Genomic DNA, 15,941 nt, shown 5'->3' on the forward strand with positions numbered 1-15,941 from the left:
AGCGGGGCTCCCTGCGTTTGTCCGCTTCACGGTGCGTGTTTTCGTTGTCAAAACATGGACGCGACTCAGATAATCGATTTCCATATGTTTGTGTTAGCATCATGACAGGCAGCATCAGCCGCTGGAGACGGTGAAGGGAAACTTCACCGAGAGTTGTTCCCCGGAAGTTAAAAATCCGGTCGTTTGTTCTTACTGAGTAAGAGAAAAAAGGGTTAAAGACTTATTTTTCCCACCGAGGAGGCGCTCCTTTTGTCTCCTACGGCTGTGCCGTTTAGTTTTTTTTCGGTGTCACCATGGACATGTATGGGTATAGCGGAGTCATGCTAGTGAAAAGATTCTTGGATAATGCCCCGTTTGAAGTGACAAACATGTCCGACATTAGTAAGGCGAATCCCCACGGCTGCGACAACGGAGCTCTGACGGACAGGTTCGGCGTCCTGATTCAGGGACTGCTGGCTATCGTGGCTTTCAGCACTCTAATGTGTGAGTATCGATTCCTTTACCATCGGGAGACACATCCCTGATAACTTGTTTTCTTTTTGTGCTAATTCAGTTGGAGACTTGAGGAAAAGCAAAATGCACGAAGTGTTTTTTTAGAAAGCTGCACCAGTCCACGTGGCGTTTTGTTTGTTGACGTTTGTTTTCCAGCCCCAGTAGCTCCGCACCAAACTGTATTGATAAATATGCTAATTTGTTTTTCCCACGGGTTTCGGCAAGCATCTAAAGCGGACAGCAAGCTTCTAAAAACAGTACCTGACTAATAGCGCTTTGCCTTTGCTTTCGGCGTATATCAGATGTTGTAAACATAGCAGGTTTGAACGGAATTTTAGCTCTTTAACCGAGGGAGAGTTGGGCGAACCCTTATTTTCAAACTGTAATTAATCAAATGAGTTGTTCATGGTATAGGCACTTAATTAAATATGTAGGGCTTGTTATACCGCACTTATATATGTGCCCTTTGCCAAAGCAGCATAACTGAGGTGCTTTTAAGCAGAGCCAGTGTCACATAATAGCAGATTTTAGATCCAGGACCTCATTTTGTTTCTCTTAGAAATCAAAAGTGACTTCCATCAGAATAGTTACTTAAAATCTTTGTGCATCCAGTGAAATTTAAGATGTATGCAGGATTTCCGTGTATTCTGCAGTGTTTTTATTATTTTTAACTTTAATTTAAAAAAAAAAGAAAGTTGGTGGTGCAGTGGCTGGCCTCACAACAAGGATGTCCCAGCTGGCTGGAGTTTAAATGTTCTTCACATGCCTTCCACATACTGTAGTTTCCTCCCCCTGTCCAAAGACGACTGGTAACAAGAATAAGTTCGGATTAGGTTAAATGCTGATTCTAAATTGTCTGCCTCTCTGTGTTAGCCCTGCAGCATATCTGTGACCTCTCCATCTGTGGCTTCTTGTCCTGTGACAGCTGGGATAGAGAGGGATAGATGACAAAACCTACATGTTGCATCCATAAAATCAATAAAAGTGAATAAAACCATAATTTAAACCAAAACTAGAGCAGCAAAAATGGAAAAAATTGTAAATAAAACCAATTAACTGAAAGTAACTTACATAAAATGAAGTAATAGTCAAATCAATAAAACAATATAATGATAATTAAGAGTAGGAATTGGACTATTTAAAGCAGGGATGTCAAACTCATAAAGCCCACTTTGATCTTAAGTGGGCTGGGCCAGTGAAACTCTCTTTTCTGTCACTACACATCTAATCCCTCTATTCCCTTAATATAAGAAAAAGAAGTGCAGTTTCAACCATGTGTCTCCTTGTTTTTCTACATAATTGAGCGCAAATTGGATCACATCTTGGAGAAGCTCACTGCGGTCGTGAGTTCTCAGAATCAGCTCTTTGAGCACAAGAATGACAACATCACGGAGCGTAAGTTTGATAACATCATGGAGAAGCTCACGGCTCTCCAATGGGAGATTGAGAGACCAGTGTTGGACTGTTAGAACAGCTTTGAAATTCATATGAGTTGTTCGCACTAAAGTAAAAACCACCATCACTTCATGCGGATACCCCTTCGGCGCCAGCCGCAGTCTCAAGGCTGGAGCTGAACAACAACACCCTGATAATGACTGTGTTTAGACTGTTCTTCTCATTCTATGCAAGGCCACCTGGGTTGGCTGGAAGACTGTTTACTTAGCCTGGCAGGGCGAAGGACACTGTCTCAGCTGAACTCTGGACACATACACGCACACAGAAATATATATACACATGCAGATGTACACTCATCCCCCCTCCCCCTCCAAACGCCTTCGACGCTTATTCCCCTCCGATGCTGACGGTGGATCAAGGAGACCAGCGCTTATGCTGCAGGCCTGGATGCACTGTCTACATTGGTTGTCTCTCACCCTTTACCCACCCCTGTTGCTTGTCATGTGTTTCTTTGGTGCATTAAGAGTTTTTTTCATGTGCTATGTGCAGTGGTGTTTTTTTTCTCTCTCAAACTGATCTCCCTGTTGGAGCTCAGTCTGGGGGGAGTTATTTTTTTCTCCTTATCTTTCCTCATGTTGTGCTTTTTTTTTTTTTTTGAAGCTAATTAAGCTGTTTTGTTCCCTTCAGTTTTCTTTTTTTTTTCTTTTTTTTTTTTATAAATTTTATTTTCAGTCACAGCAGCATGTTAACAACAAAACATTGAACATACAGTAGTTTGCTGTTCAGTATTTACAATACCCCAAAAGATAACAGAAATAGAGAAGGAAAAAACAAACAAACAAACAAACCAAAGAAACCCCTACAAAACAACAAAAAAACAAACAAACAACAACAAACAAATATAAAAATAAAATGTATAAGGGACATTCAGTGTACAGTTAACTATGATAGTGATATAGAGATATGGCATCCGGTCATGATAAGGTGGTCATTTTAAATGTTTCCATGTACACCAGGAATGGCTGCCATGCCTTAAGAAATTTGGTGGTTGAACCTGCCAGTGTATATCTCATCTTTTCTAAATGTAAAAACCTCATGAGCTCTGCAAGCCACTGTTCATGTGTGGGAGGAGCTTCCTGCTTCCATCTTAAAAGTATAAGGGGCCTTGCGATAAGTGAAGCAAAGGCAATAGAATTCGAATAGCATTTTGGCAAAGTGATGTCTTGAGGTATCACCCCAAAGATCCCTTCAGTTTTCTTGTGTGTTCAGTTGTCCAGCACTTGTCCAGTTGTAAGCACAGTCGAGTCTTTCAGCTTCCTCTGGGGATAAAAAGTTATCCCCGGATAAAAAGTTAGGGTTAGGGTGATGATTAAAAACAATGCTGTTTTAACAGCTCAACAAGATGCTCCTTGTAAACTGGAGTGTTTACTTGCTCAACCCTAACAATGGCTGTTGACTTACTAAGAAACTCGTGATTCTGGGGCAGCTGACTTGGGGAATGCCAAGCATCTAACCACTTTTGGCACCCTTGGCTCTGTTTTTTTTATTTTTAATTATTATTTTTTTGGCAGCTGAAAGGTGTGACTGTTACAAGTAGCTGTAATAAAAGCTAAACTCGATGCCTCTCAGAAACCGTATATAGTTTGTGTTAATGCTTGATTACCTGTATGACTTTCTGGATCATATTTAATTTTCGGTTTTAATTTGTTCTCAGCTGTTTCCCTGGATTATAGTGACTTCAGTCAGCTGCCAGGGATATTGTTACACAACTGTCTGCACATATGTGTTCAGGGAAAACATTAGGACAGTTTCCTTTTTTTTTTTTTTTTTTTTTTTTGTAAGTATTCCTAAATGCCACACAAAAAACAGAGTACATGGATGCTGATCCAGCGCAATATAAACTTATTTCTCTAGAGTGCTGGCATATAATCTAATAATCAGTACTTTAAAAGGTCAGTGCAGTCATGGTGATTTCATCAGCTAATTAGCATGCTGAAACCTGAGCAGTGAAGTTCAGCAGAATCAGGTCAGGCCTTAAGGGGGAGCGATCAATGAGCTCTAACCTCCACTTAGTTACTTATTAGCAAAAGAATCAATATCCCTCCTCTCACTCTTATTCTCCCCCCTTTGGTTCTCTGAGTGTCATTCTTGGTCATTCGGGCCACATGTATGTGTTAATATTTAGAAATTATTTGTGTGCAGTGAAGCATTATTAGCATCAATAGATCTTAAGTTATGGCCAGAGTTGCAGGCGGACCTGCACCGTACATCCCTCCGCTCATCTGTCTTCCTCAAAGCTATTTTTGGGAGTTTCCTTCCACTGACTCACTGTTCTGCCTGCACTCATGGAACTCGGATAAAGGCTGGAGATTGAGTACGTCAGTCTGCCCCGCCTTGTTTTTCCATTGCTGTCATGAAAGTAAATCGACACCCTACTTTCATGCTTATTACTATTTATTTTGTGTCCAGGATCCTTTAAGTTTTAAGTCAACAAGTATAGATTAGTGACAAAGCTGGGGTCATTCCATCTCAAATCAAACTTTCACAACATCACTATTATAAACATTATTATATTTTTCCATAAATTCCATGTCATTTGGCATTCCTATTGCAAATATAAATAAATGATGTAAATATGCCTGTACTCTTGTCACATCGCCAGCACATAGCCATAGCCATCGGATTACTCTGTAACACTTCCTGTATTGCTGAGATATTGATGGGCCTTTTCCAAAGGTTTCTTGTTGTCAGAAACTGAGATGTTCAGTTTCGAGTTAAGCTGCTGATTGAGGAATCTAGACAATATCAATCATTGTGCCTTATGTACCAATATTTTTTTCTCAATGTGATGGACCTTTGAGAAAGGCCCAGTTGGTCTGCATACAGTTTATATATAATACTTCACAATACTTCACACATTACCCTGTGTGAAGTATGCGATTTCCATTTGAAGGAGACCTTAATTCTGTTTCCACATGCTCTCTCCCATTTTCGACCCTGGTGGATTTATAGGAACAGTCGGTGCCTGTTTACTGAGCCCACTGGGCTGTGTGAGATTAAGATGATTCATCTGTATTTTATCTTCAACCTTTCTCCCCTCTGCCTGCTCACAAATTGGTGAAAACAGTGGTAAGAAACTTTGTTTCTTTGTTTGCAGTGAAGAGGTTCCGGGAGCCTGTAGGGATCAGACGACCATGGCGGATCTGGTCAGGCATTTTTCATTTTCTCTTTAGACATATCTACCCTGCCCTGTCCTATATCCTAACGTTTTCTATTCCAGCTACAAAATAATTCCTCTCGAATTATTCAAAAGAACACAAAAAATCATAACATTTAAAAAAAAAAAAAAAAAAAAAAAAAATCTCATTTTTCAAGTCAGTCAGAACCAGAAAATAAAAACCGAGTCCATCGTGCCTTTTCCAGGTTTTTTGATACGTCCAAACAAGCCATAGGTGCTCTCTTCATCCACTTTGCCAATGTCTTTCTGTCCACTCTCACCAAAGAGGACCCCTGCTCTCTGTAAGTTCTTTAGAAGCACATTAGTCATTCTAGGATGTGCCCTACAGGGATGTCGCTTCAATAATGTAATTTGATTTTTCACCAAAGTTATCTGATGAACTTCCTGCTGGATGCCACTCTGGGAATGTTGGTCATCTGGCTGGCTGTCAAGTTGGTGTCCAAGTTGGTGGAGTACAAGCAGTGGACTCTGCTCATATTTGGAGAATATGGTGAGTGAAACCAAATAATTTGCTTCTCTTTATGGTTTTTCATTTTCTTCTCATCTATTTACACACAAAATGAACACTGAGGCGCATTAATGAAGAAGGTGCAGTGCTAATTTCTGCCAGCAGAGGGCGCTGTAGACCCACCAGAGGTACACCAGGAGCATAGCCAGCATCTCCAGCTGCAGCTGAAAACATTCCTATTGGCTTTATACAGTTACTGCACCCCCCTCACTCTACCTCCTGTTGTTTTTTTCCTTTACGTCCGTCCTTGTGTGATGGAAAATTTTACTTAAACATGCCCGATTAAATCCATCTCACTTCTGGGCTACAGTTGTGCTTTGGTCAAGGGCACAATTGTAGTTAATTCCCTGTTTTGTTTGACATGAGCGCTGACATTTCCAGATCGGTGTGTTTGTTTGCCCCCCCCCCCCCTCCGCGTCTGGCTTGTAGTCTTCCTTCTTCCTTCCTGCCTTAATGACAGACCTGTCCTCGTTTGTGTTTGCTGTGGTGAGGCACCTGTGTAACAGAGATTTTATTGAAAGGTTGAGACCAGGGGAAGAAATTCATCACCTTCAATATTATAATCAAATCCATAATTCTGTATAGTAACTGGTTCAAAGCAATGGTAGTAAAATGAAGCTTGATTATAGTTTCATGTTAAAATCCACCCGTAATGTGTTTCCTTATTTTCCGTCACATATGTGCTGTTACTGTTGGGTCTGTGTTTCCACAAGCCCCGCTAATTCTGGAGACTTATTCATCATGAAGAAAACAAGACAGTCGATCGATCGATTATTTGCGCAAGGGAGGCCTCATCTGTGTCCACCACGAAAATGACCTCCACGACGACCTCCCTTGCTGCCTTTTTATTGAGAGACAGTTCACACAAAAAAACATCAGAACAAAGCCACGCCCACATGGTTCTAAGACAAGGCCTTGTATGTATATGTGTGACTTGTAGAGTGTGTGTGTGTGTGTGTGTGTGTGTGTGTGTGTGTGTGTGTGTGTGTGTGTGTGTGTGTGTGTGTGTGTGTGTGTCAGACCTCCTGCTGACCAAAGGGTCGTAAACGCAGGAAGCTTACATCAAAAGAAGCAGATCTTCCAGATAGGATGTATCTGCAATAAAACATTACAGCCCCCACCTAGAACCTCGAGAATCTGGGGGGAAGGACAGTGGAATTTCTTTCATCAGAGTTGGCAAGCATAGAAATGACAACATTTAACAGTTACAGTGGTGGATGCTCATATGGAACATAGCCAGATTTTAGCAGTGAAGTAATCAGTGGTGAGCAAAGAGCTTAGGTTTCAGACTTTTCTAAACACCCTGTTTCTTACAGTTTTTTTCCCCCACTTTTGGCTCTGGATGATGTCATAAAGTGGTCATCTCAGGCACACATGCTGCCTTCCAGATACCATGAAAGTTGGATGTCGGAACTCAGGATGGACATTTATTAGGGTTCAGGAATAAAAACGTGGAACTTTAAGCCTGTGACGTTAACAGATGAAGTGCAAATGAAGTCTCATTAATTTTTTCCCCCTCCTTGTTCCTCCAGGTGACCCCCCCCAGGCAGCAGCATGGCTGGGCCAGTGTGGCGTCTACATGCTCATTATGGTGCTAGAGAAAGGTGTCATCAGCCTGGTGCTGCTTGTTCCCGGATGGTCCAAAGTAAGAAGATTTTACAGCTCATTGTGCGCTAATCCTTTGACATTATAAAACATTTAGGCAGAGGAAACGATTTCCACTTTTTACATCATGGCACAGCCAAGACTTCAGCGAGGTTTAGCCAGTCTTATACTGTACTTAATCCAATACAATTGACCAAGCTGTGATCTCATCCTAGAAGAATCACAATTTAGTTTGAATCTGAATACCTTTTCGATCTTGTTTTCATGTACATCTGGCATTGTTTGGTTTGTCTTTGAGGCAATTATGGGAGAGAATATAAAAGTATTTATTTACCAAAATAAGTTTTTGAAACTTATGAAATCCTTGTGATTTTTTTTCCTTCACTGTTTCCTAGAAATATGCAATAAATAAATAAATAAAAAATCAGAAATGTAAAGTTCATGAGAAACAAACTTTGCCACTTAAGAAGTTTTGACCAAGAAACATAAACAAGGAAGATGGTGAAAAAATGACTTCTCCTGATCCCAGTGTAAACATGAAGTCTGTTTCAAAGAGAGTTTGTTTTTGTAACATTGAGAATATTTGTGTTGTAAAATTAGCCTTCGTCATAGCAACAATTGTCGTTATTTGACGGTCTCAATTTATTTAAAACTCCTTCAACCATCCATTGTTATTATTAATCAGTTTTCATCTTCTGTTCCAGTTACAGGAGGTGTTGCTGAGCTACATAGCTAACCCTCAGCTGGAGCTGGCCCTCGTCATGCTTATCGTGCCCTTCATAGTCAACGTAAGTTCTGTTTTCATGATGAGAAAGTGAAACTAATCAGGACAGTTTTTGACTGCTTTGTACGTACCACCTTGTGGTGTCTCTGTCTCCCCCTGTAGTCTATCATGTTCTGGGTGGTGGACAGCTTGATGATGAGGAAGTATAAGACAATGAAGAGCCTGGACGACTCGTCCGACAGCTCGGTGAAGAAGCCCGAATCTCTGCCGTGGGTGGACAGTGAGGAGTCAAGGGTGAGAGTAACTGTTGCTGTGTAAAAACATCACATCACAATCAAACTGGATTTGTGCCCATTTAATTCAAGCTTGGACTGAACAACATCAAAACCCGACTGTAAGAATTTAAAGGCTAATGCTGCTGAAGCAGATAGACCATATATGTGTCTGCTGAAATAAGAATGCAGCATTTGCCTGTTGTCACTCGTAAACATTGTTTTATAGTTACACATGAAAACAGCAGTGGGCCTAGTATGGAACCCTGGGGCTCCCCTTTTCTTACAGACAGGTAGGAGGAGGAAGACCCAGCAGAGTGGACGTATTTGACAAGGAAGTCAGAATTTCTGTGTCTGTCTGCCAAGCTGACAAACTAGTGCTTTAATAATATCACTTACCAGTTTAATAGCAGCTGTTATTATTGTGATAAAATATCACTTCTGTAGGAAAAACAATTGAAAGTATTTCAATTGAACTGTAATTAGCAGAAGCACTTTTTTTTGTATTTTCTCCACTAGAGCCTTTGCCTTTTTGCCTTTTGTGAGTTGAGTCAATATTTGACGTACCGGTGCTGTATTACCCACACAGTTATATTTGTGGGTTTATAGTTTGTAGCAGTGACAGTAAATTATCAGCGTTTCAGCTCCAGCTGATGAACGCCATCAAGATTTAAAAGGGGAAAAATACCAGAGTATCATTTGGTTACCATCATATCTTTACTATTACCATCTTTACTATTTCCAGTAATTTGTTTTTGGTTTTTTGTGGTAAGACCTCATTGCAAATGTGTTTTAGAGTCTGCAGGCATTTCAGTTGCTGTATGTAATTGTAATTTTTAATATGAAGCCATTAGTTTTCTTTAGTGTTCATATAGAAGCCAAACAGTTATTTAAAAGTTAAAAAGAACACACAGATAATATGATATTGTTCAATATTACATTTTTTTTCAAATTTTAGGGTTTGAATTTTGAATTTTTAGTCCATGCAGGGTTAAAATCTCAGTATTTTTATTCAGCCATCAGTTAAATTAAATCCCTGGAGGAATCTGACAGACTCGTGTGAGTTCTGGAAGTGACTCATTGATGTGTTTTTTATTTTATTTTTTATTTTTTTATTGTTATTATTATAAATGTTTTGTTCCAAAAAGGAAATAACCCTGAAAAAACTTTGTTCCCACCAAACACCCTCTGGGACTATTAACCAAGACAGATCCAACCATGCCATGTGAAAGCTGAATGCCTTTCCTTTTTGAAGAAAAATCTTTCATCGTGTGTCGAAATGAGCGTTAATGTACCAACACTGTCTCGCTGGGTGTGAACTGCACCTGTTGTTTTTCTCTTTACGCTTGATCTAATGAGGATCCAAACCCATAAATTTAGTCCAAGAAACACTGAGTCAGACTTTTCTCTCGAGCTTTCATCAGTGCTGTTGAATTAGGTGATTTTAGCTTGATTATAGTTGGTTGTCGAAGTTTCAGACTCCCGTAATGAAAATGTTTGCGTGTGGTTTTGCGTATAGAATTAAAACCTCAGCAGACATTTAAAAGGAGATATAGGATTATTAATATATAAATGGGTTTCTCACCCTTTGTCTGTATTACACAGAAAAAATAAAGGGAAAGGGATAAAGAGTAATAACACGCAGAAAAAGCCTCTTATTGGATCCCACTTGATCAAGAGGAAGCCCACACAAGCAGGCTTTTCGTGTGTGCGTGGTTGGATGCTGGTTTGTCTAGTCTGACAAAGTTGGAAGAGGTTTCTTGTAGTAATTCATACCAGGCATAGAAGCTTCTGATATCCTTCTTTTCCTCTAAGGAAAGGCTGAACTCACAGACTTGAGGGCGAATGACTGCTGGGGTGCGTGACCCTTGTGTGCAATGTGATGAGAGTGTTTATCCCTCCCTCTTCTTTTCTTTTCTTTTCCCTGGTCGTCTGCCAAGGAGACATAAATCAAGCCTTCATACCAAGAATAAAAGTGACATTTATAATTTGTTTCATCATGCTGATGTTATGGAAAGCTGAGTGGAGGAGGACAGCAGAAAGACGGGCATTGATTTGGACGAGCTCTTAGTGGAGTTAGAGCCACAATGCTGTTGTTGTGGTTAGTTAGACTGACTGTTATAGCAGAAGTTTGACAAGAGTTTAATATGAGTTTAACGAGAGTATAGCTGCAGCGCTACAAATACAGAAGTTAGTACGGATGCTCAGTTTTAGTACTGTTACACAGCAAGAAGGTCCTGGGTTCAAATCCAGAGACACAAATCCTGTCTCTGTGCTTTTCTCCTGAGCGAGGTGCAGATGAGGTGCGCTTGATTGATTACCACGTGTTGGAAATCCTCGTCTTTCCTCATGTCGTGCATTTTCTATGGTTTCGGTTCAGGTCGCTGTTCGTGTGGTCGACCGGCCAGTGCTACCTAGCCTGACCTGTCTCCCCAATGTGATGTTTGTGTATTGTATGTATGGTCGGCAAGGTATCATCTATCTTAATTGCCCCTCGGGGATAAATAAAGTCTTTTTGACTTTGACTTAAATAAGATGTTTGTTAACCTTTGACAATATATCTGACAGTGGTTGCAGTCTATACAAGTTTGGAGACAGGCTGACAGGTCAAAGGCAACCTGTACAATCGCCTGTGTTCAAACGTGGTTGCACAGAGATAATGTGTGCAACAAACTCAATCTCTGTATGATCAGTACGTGGAATCGGCCATAAAAAGTCAAAAATATTCACTTCAAATTTCACCTAGTCACAAGGGCGTTTACAGTCTTATATTTACTCTTGTGTGAGTGAACCATTAGCAATAAATCAGTTCACAGGGCCTTAAAGGCACCTAAGAAGGCACATAGCATGTGTGAAAGCCTTGAAATCCCCACATTTACCAAAGCTTAAAGTCCTAACTTATGCTTAACTGACAGTGATTCAGTTACACCTGCTGCGTTGTACATTCTATTTAATCTGGGTTCCCAGTTTTCCACATTAGCTACAGGGATCAAAGCTCTGGTCAAACACAGCTGGAGGTTTAATGGCTTGAAATTGTCCCTTGGGGAACACCTGTTTGATTCATACTCACAAACGGATGAACATTTAAAAAGTTGATGTTAACTTTGGCTGTTTGCCCTTGTGTAGAATTTGGGACCGCTCTGACTTTTGCAACAGTACAGTTGCAAAAGCACATTCTCATGGCAGTTTGAGCTCAGTGAGTATTTCACAATCTGTTTGTAGTTTAGATATTTCCCTCTTTTCCAGAAGTCCTTTATACTTAATGTTTTCTTTTACGCTTAATCTTCATTTTCTTTTGCTGTTTGGATAGATGGATAGGTTTAGGCACTGAAACTACCTGGTTAGGGTTGGAAAGGATCAAACATGCACGCTCCTACTCTTTTATTCCGATATTACTCTTTACTAATCTCTAAACTCACCCTTTTAACAGATTTTCCACATGTCAAACCCTATTTTAAAGAAACATATGGAACTTTTTTAGTACTTTAAATGTCTAATAGTTGTGGAATTCTGCTCCTTAGAGAGTTGAATTCCTCCTGCTTCTGGAGAGTGTCTTCAAAGCTGCAAATAAACAGGGGTATTTTTCCACTGTGGACTGGGAATCCAGAGCTGAGAGATTTCCCAGCTTTTTGCCTAGGACGCAAAGTCTAAACACACACTACAGCTGAAAATGAGTCATCTGTTCTTTGTCTTTAGCTTATAGTTAGTGCTGCTCTACTGTAAGCTCTGGTGGCTAACAAAATCCCCCTCTCTCAGGTCCTGCTGTCGGCTGAGACAGACACAGAGGAGGCTTCAGAGGGGGAGGAGGAGCCGGCTGAGGTTGAACCGGTCCCCTATGTGCAGTACTCAGGTGGACCACTGAGACCAAGCTGGGTGGCAGTGTAAACCCAGGTGACGTGTCCTCGATTATCGACTGTCCCCACACACAACACATAACAGCATAAATAAGAAAAACAAACTTCCATCCACGTCTTTACAGACTGTTGTCAGTCTTAATATCAGCTTCTTTGCAAGCAAAGGCACAATTTAAGGTCGTATAACCTGTGAATGTGAATACCTTTAGCTGCCTTCTTCCGCATCGAAGGTTAGAACACTTAGAACTGGAGGTCGACTCAGTATATGCATGCACTGTGCATCACGTAGCGTTTTGGGAATTAGAAAGTCTTTATCCTCTCACCTTGCTGCCTCCGTTTACTGCAAGAGAACATCAGAGAAACCACAGCTGAACACGCCACGTGTGTGGGGAGAGATCATTAAGGAGCGCGGTGCCCACAGGGCAAAATTTACGGGTGGTAATGACAAAGACTAAAATTAATCTGTCTTCTCTCAACTCCAGGGACTTTTGGAAATGTTGTTTCTCTAAAGAGAGTCATTTATCGAGTGTCATATTCCAAAGAGGAGAAAGAAAGTATACACTATATATATAAAAGTGCTCTCTAAGGTTATACTCAAATATAATCACTTTGAATCCACCTTTTTATTTGAGGTGTAATTATAGTCATTCCTGCACGTTCTCCCTCCGGCTGTTTACTTTAAGGTAAAAGGGCGATCAGTGGGATTTTTTTTTTATTTTTTTTTGTTTTTCTGTTGAACCGCACACGTCACTACTTTGGCTGCTGCACTTTCAACATGTGGATAATGTGGCTGATGAAATACACCACCAACACATCTTAAGCTTGATTTATACTCCTGCGTTTAATCTATGGATGACCTTGCTCTGACATTGCACCACCGAAACAGCAGCCGTCATTGTGTTGTTTTCCTTCCATAGACTGTATATAAAAGATGTCTGTTTTACTCTAAATGAGGCCATCATTTAAAAAAATGAACATGATGTATATTAAATAAAAGTATACCACTGTGAACTAGCGATTTAACATCAGAGCTAGCTGTTGCATCCTAATCCTAAACTACATAAAAGACAGATGTAGCCACTGTTTTAAAGCCTCATGTTTGGCCATTTTGAAACTGGTTGTAACCTGATTTGGATGAATACTCTTCAGATTATCTTTTACTACATTAAAGGCTACACAAGTGATTTAGTAAAAGTATACATACACTTACACTTCCCCCTCTTTGTCTTTATATATAAAGAGAATGAATACCATGCTCTAGTGAAGCATGCTTTAAACTAGCAATTGAGACCCATTAGAAATATCTTTACAGAGTTCACAGGTCAAGTAAGTCACACAGGCTGGTGAATGCGCACTCCCTGACACTTCGGTGAGTGGTTACCGGAAGTTGCGGAAGTCTGTTTGATAAGAGATTGCTGCAGTCGCCTTTAGTTTGCATGGAAGACACTGTTTTGTCTACAAACACTTGCTAAGCACAGCCTTTTACAGTAAATTTGACTGAATCCAACATGTTTGAAAAGGTTTAACTTTTAATTTGAAGGTAAATGTTCTGTGTTTCCGGTTTACTTTCACAACTCTTTACAAACGAGTTGACATCTTACACACAAACTTTAGGCAACCACAGCAATCTGCTAGTAATCAAAGCCATCACAAGGAGCTTTTCAGTGACGGCAAGCAGCTGCTCGTCAACCAATCGAGGAATCATACTTCGTAGCCAGCAGCCTTCCAGCAACTATTAGTACCTGATCTAGGAGTACTTATTTTTCCCTGACAACCGGTGACTGCGAGCCAGGCTCCAGGTACTAAGCCAGTGTCCGTCAGGCTGAAGAAGTCTGGTCATTTTTCCTCAGACTTCTATACAACATGGCTCCTTTTGACTACTTAAACAGTTGCCTCCTGCTGGTCATTAGAAAGAATGCAGGCTCAAAGTGCTTCTGCATTGGCTTCACTTTTCACACCTGAAGGCTACACCCATCTTTTATAAACAGTCTGTTTTTTTTGGGGGGAGGGGTTGATTTACTTCAAACATTTGCAAAGAAGACAGACGGTACTATGCAGCAATTATTAAAGCTATGGAAATAAAATAAAAAACCGTATGTGGTGCATTGGTGGTGGTTTAGCATTGTGAGCAAGCCAGATAAAATAACAACTTATATTTCATATTTCACACGAGCATTATGCTTGCTCCAATATGTCATATTACTAACAAGCTGCTCAATCGAGTAGTTGCACTTCTGGAGAATTACATGGAGTAGGATAAATGTCTATGTCGCAGATTTAATGCAGAAGCATCAGTCAAGCTTAAAATTGAATTATCAGGTAGTTTTTAGGCACTTTTTTAACAATAACAATAGAACATTTTGTAACACTTCAGACTTTTTTTTTGTCTCCTATAGGAGGCCTTTATGTTACACTACAGTGTGGTGATGCAGCAGCTGTGTGTTAAACTTTTGCAAAATTTTATTTATTCAGTTATTAAAACTGTAAATCTATATAGTGGTCCAATCTGTGGTAAATGCATTGAATAGGAAGGTTAGTGAAAAGGTGTGAGAGTTTTGAGTCTTCGCCAGATAAAGGTGGTAAACGGGTCAAGTGATGGATGTGTGTTACTTTATCCTCAAAGTATTCCTGCCTACATGGTTTACATCTATAATTTCAAAGGTCTACAGTTTGATATGTACTGTCTGTAATATTGTATTTTTGTATTTCTTTCTCTTTTTTTTTTCCTTAATAAACAAAGTTATAATCCTGTGGATGGCATGGTACAGCATGATATGAGTTGTCATGCACAGGCCGTGAGCTGCCTCAGCGCTTCTTACGAATGTATTTACTCTGTGTTATGATTAAAGATGACTGACACATGAACTCGTGTTCGGTGTTGAATTCCTGTGGCAGCCCGGGCGCTGCAGCACGATGACAGACAACCTGAGTGAGACCTGGCCAGAGCACACCTGTGTGGGTGTGGCCTGCAGCCCTGTGACCTCCACCTGATGACAAGGTGCTGTATGTAAGGGTGTGTTAGGTTTACATGTATTCATCAGCAGTAGGACAAAGGGTTAGTTGGTGGGGTTGTTCTCAGTGGTAAACAGGTGTGATTTACAGCTTTAAGTTTACATGTGTGCAAAAGGTGATATCAGAAAGCAGCGTTAAAATTTTTCTAGTTTTCATTATTTTATTTACATTTTTTATTATATAATTAATGTAAAAAATAAGAAATTGTATAATAAAACCTTTAACTTTCATCAGAAATAATAAAAATATATTCAGAAGGCACCTGAAAGTAGGAAAAAAAAAACGTAATGTGTGGAGGCTTTTAGGTCTTTTTGGATGTGATAATTTTCTTTAAAAGGAGTTTAGTCAGGTATTTAAATGCTGAAGCTATAGTTCTTTGTGCTCATCTCACACCCGGTTTGTCCCATGTGGCCAGTCTCCTGTGTCAAACATGTGTGACATCAAATAGTCTTTGTACTCTCCGTCTATCAGCTTGGCTGCGTTATTCCTGGCGAACCAGCAGTCCACACTCTGTGTGCCGCTGTAGATCCTCCTACTTTTCTGAACAACGGGCACTGAGCGGTTCTTCACCTTCAGGACCAGTGAGGGCTTTGTATCTCCCTGTGCAGGAAGCTCTGCCAAACCTACTTCCTCATACAGGAACTGACCTGAAAGGAAATTTAAAAAAAGAAAAAGGGGGGGTTATTTTAAGCCTTTTTTAGGCCAGTCAGTTAATTTCCTGCTGACGATGGATCTTATTACAATATATTCTCTGACAAATCTGCATTTATTCACAATTTGCAACAACGTAGCTCCATATAACTCAGATAAAGCCAGGTTTTTTCAAATCTCTGAATCACTC

At 40.2% G+C, this 15,941-nt stretch overlaps 2 protein-coding genes across 2 annotated transcripts in view; one reads left to right on the forward strand and one right to left on the reverse strand.

The window, feature by feature from the left end:
• Window positions 1-14,953, forward strand: tmem110l (transmembrane protein 110, like). The gene is made up of 8 exons (XM_040035718.1): window positions 1-483; window positions 5,045-5,093; window positions 5,311-5,406; window positions 5,494-5,615; window positions 7,166-7,278; window positions 7,943-8,026; window positions 8,125-8,256; window positions 11,991-14,953. The coding sequence occupies exons 1-8, from the start codon at window positions 294-296 to the stop codon at window positions 12,117-12,119; spliced, it is 915 nt and encodes a 304-aa protein (XP_039891652.1). The 5' UTR covers window positions 1-293; the 3' UTR covers window positions 12,120-14,953.
• Window positions 14,091-15,941, reverse strand: part of itih5 (inter-alpha-trypsin inhibitor heavy chain 5) — a 19,181-nt gene continuing 17,330 nt past the window's right edge. Inside the window, exon 14 of the mRNA XM_040035715.1 lies at window positions 14,091-15,747. Coding sequence (XP_039891649.1) covers window positions 15,488-15,747 — 260 coding nt within the window. The 3' untranslated portion in view covers window positions 14,091-15,487. The remainder of the gene's footprint in view (window positions 15,748-15,941) is intronic.

Source organism: Simochromis diagramma, unplaced genomic scaffold (genome assembly GCF_900408965.1).
Source record: "Simochromis diagramma unplaced genomic scaffold, fSimDia1.1 OVJJ01000816.1, whole genome shotgun sequence".
Taxonomy (NCBI): domain Eukaryota; kingdom Metazoa; phylum Chordata; class Actinopteri; order Cichliformes; family Cichlidae; genus Simochromis; species Simochromis diagramma.

What these genes read in the sequence shown, in the direction of transcription:
- tmem110l (XM_040035718.1), top strand. Translation starts at nt 294, where the DNA reads ATGGACATGTATGGGTATAGCGGAGTCATGCTAGTGAAAAGATTCTTG. An exon ending in GCTCATATTTGGAGAATATG is followed by an intron (nt 5,616 to 7,165) that starts GTGAGTGAAACC and finishes TTGTTCCTCCAG; the next exon opens with GTGACCCCCCCCAGGCAGCA. An exon ending in TGGACAGTGAGGAGTCAAGG is followed by an intron (nt 8,257 to 11,990) that starts GTGAGAGTAACT and finishes CCCCTCTCTCAG; the next exon opens with GTCCTGCTGTCGGCTGAGAC.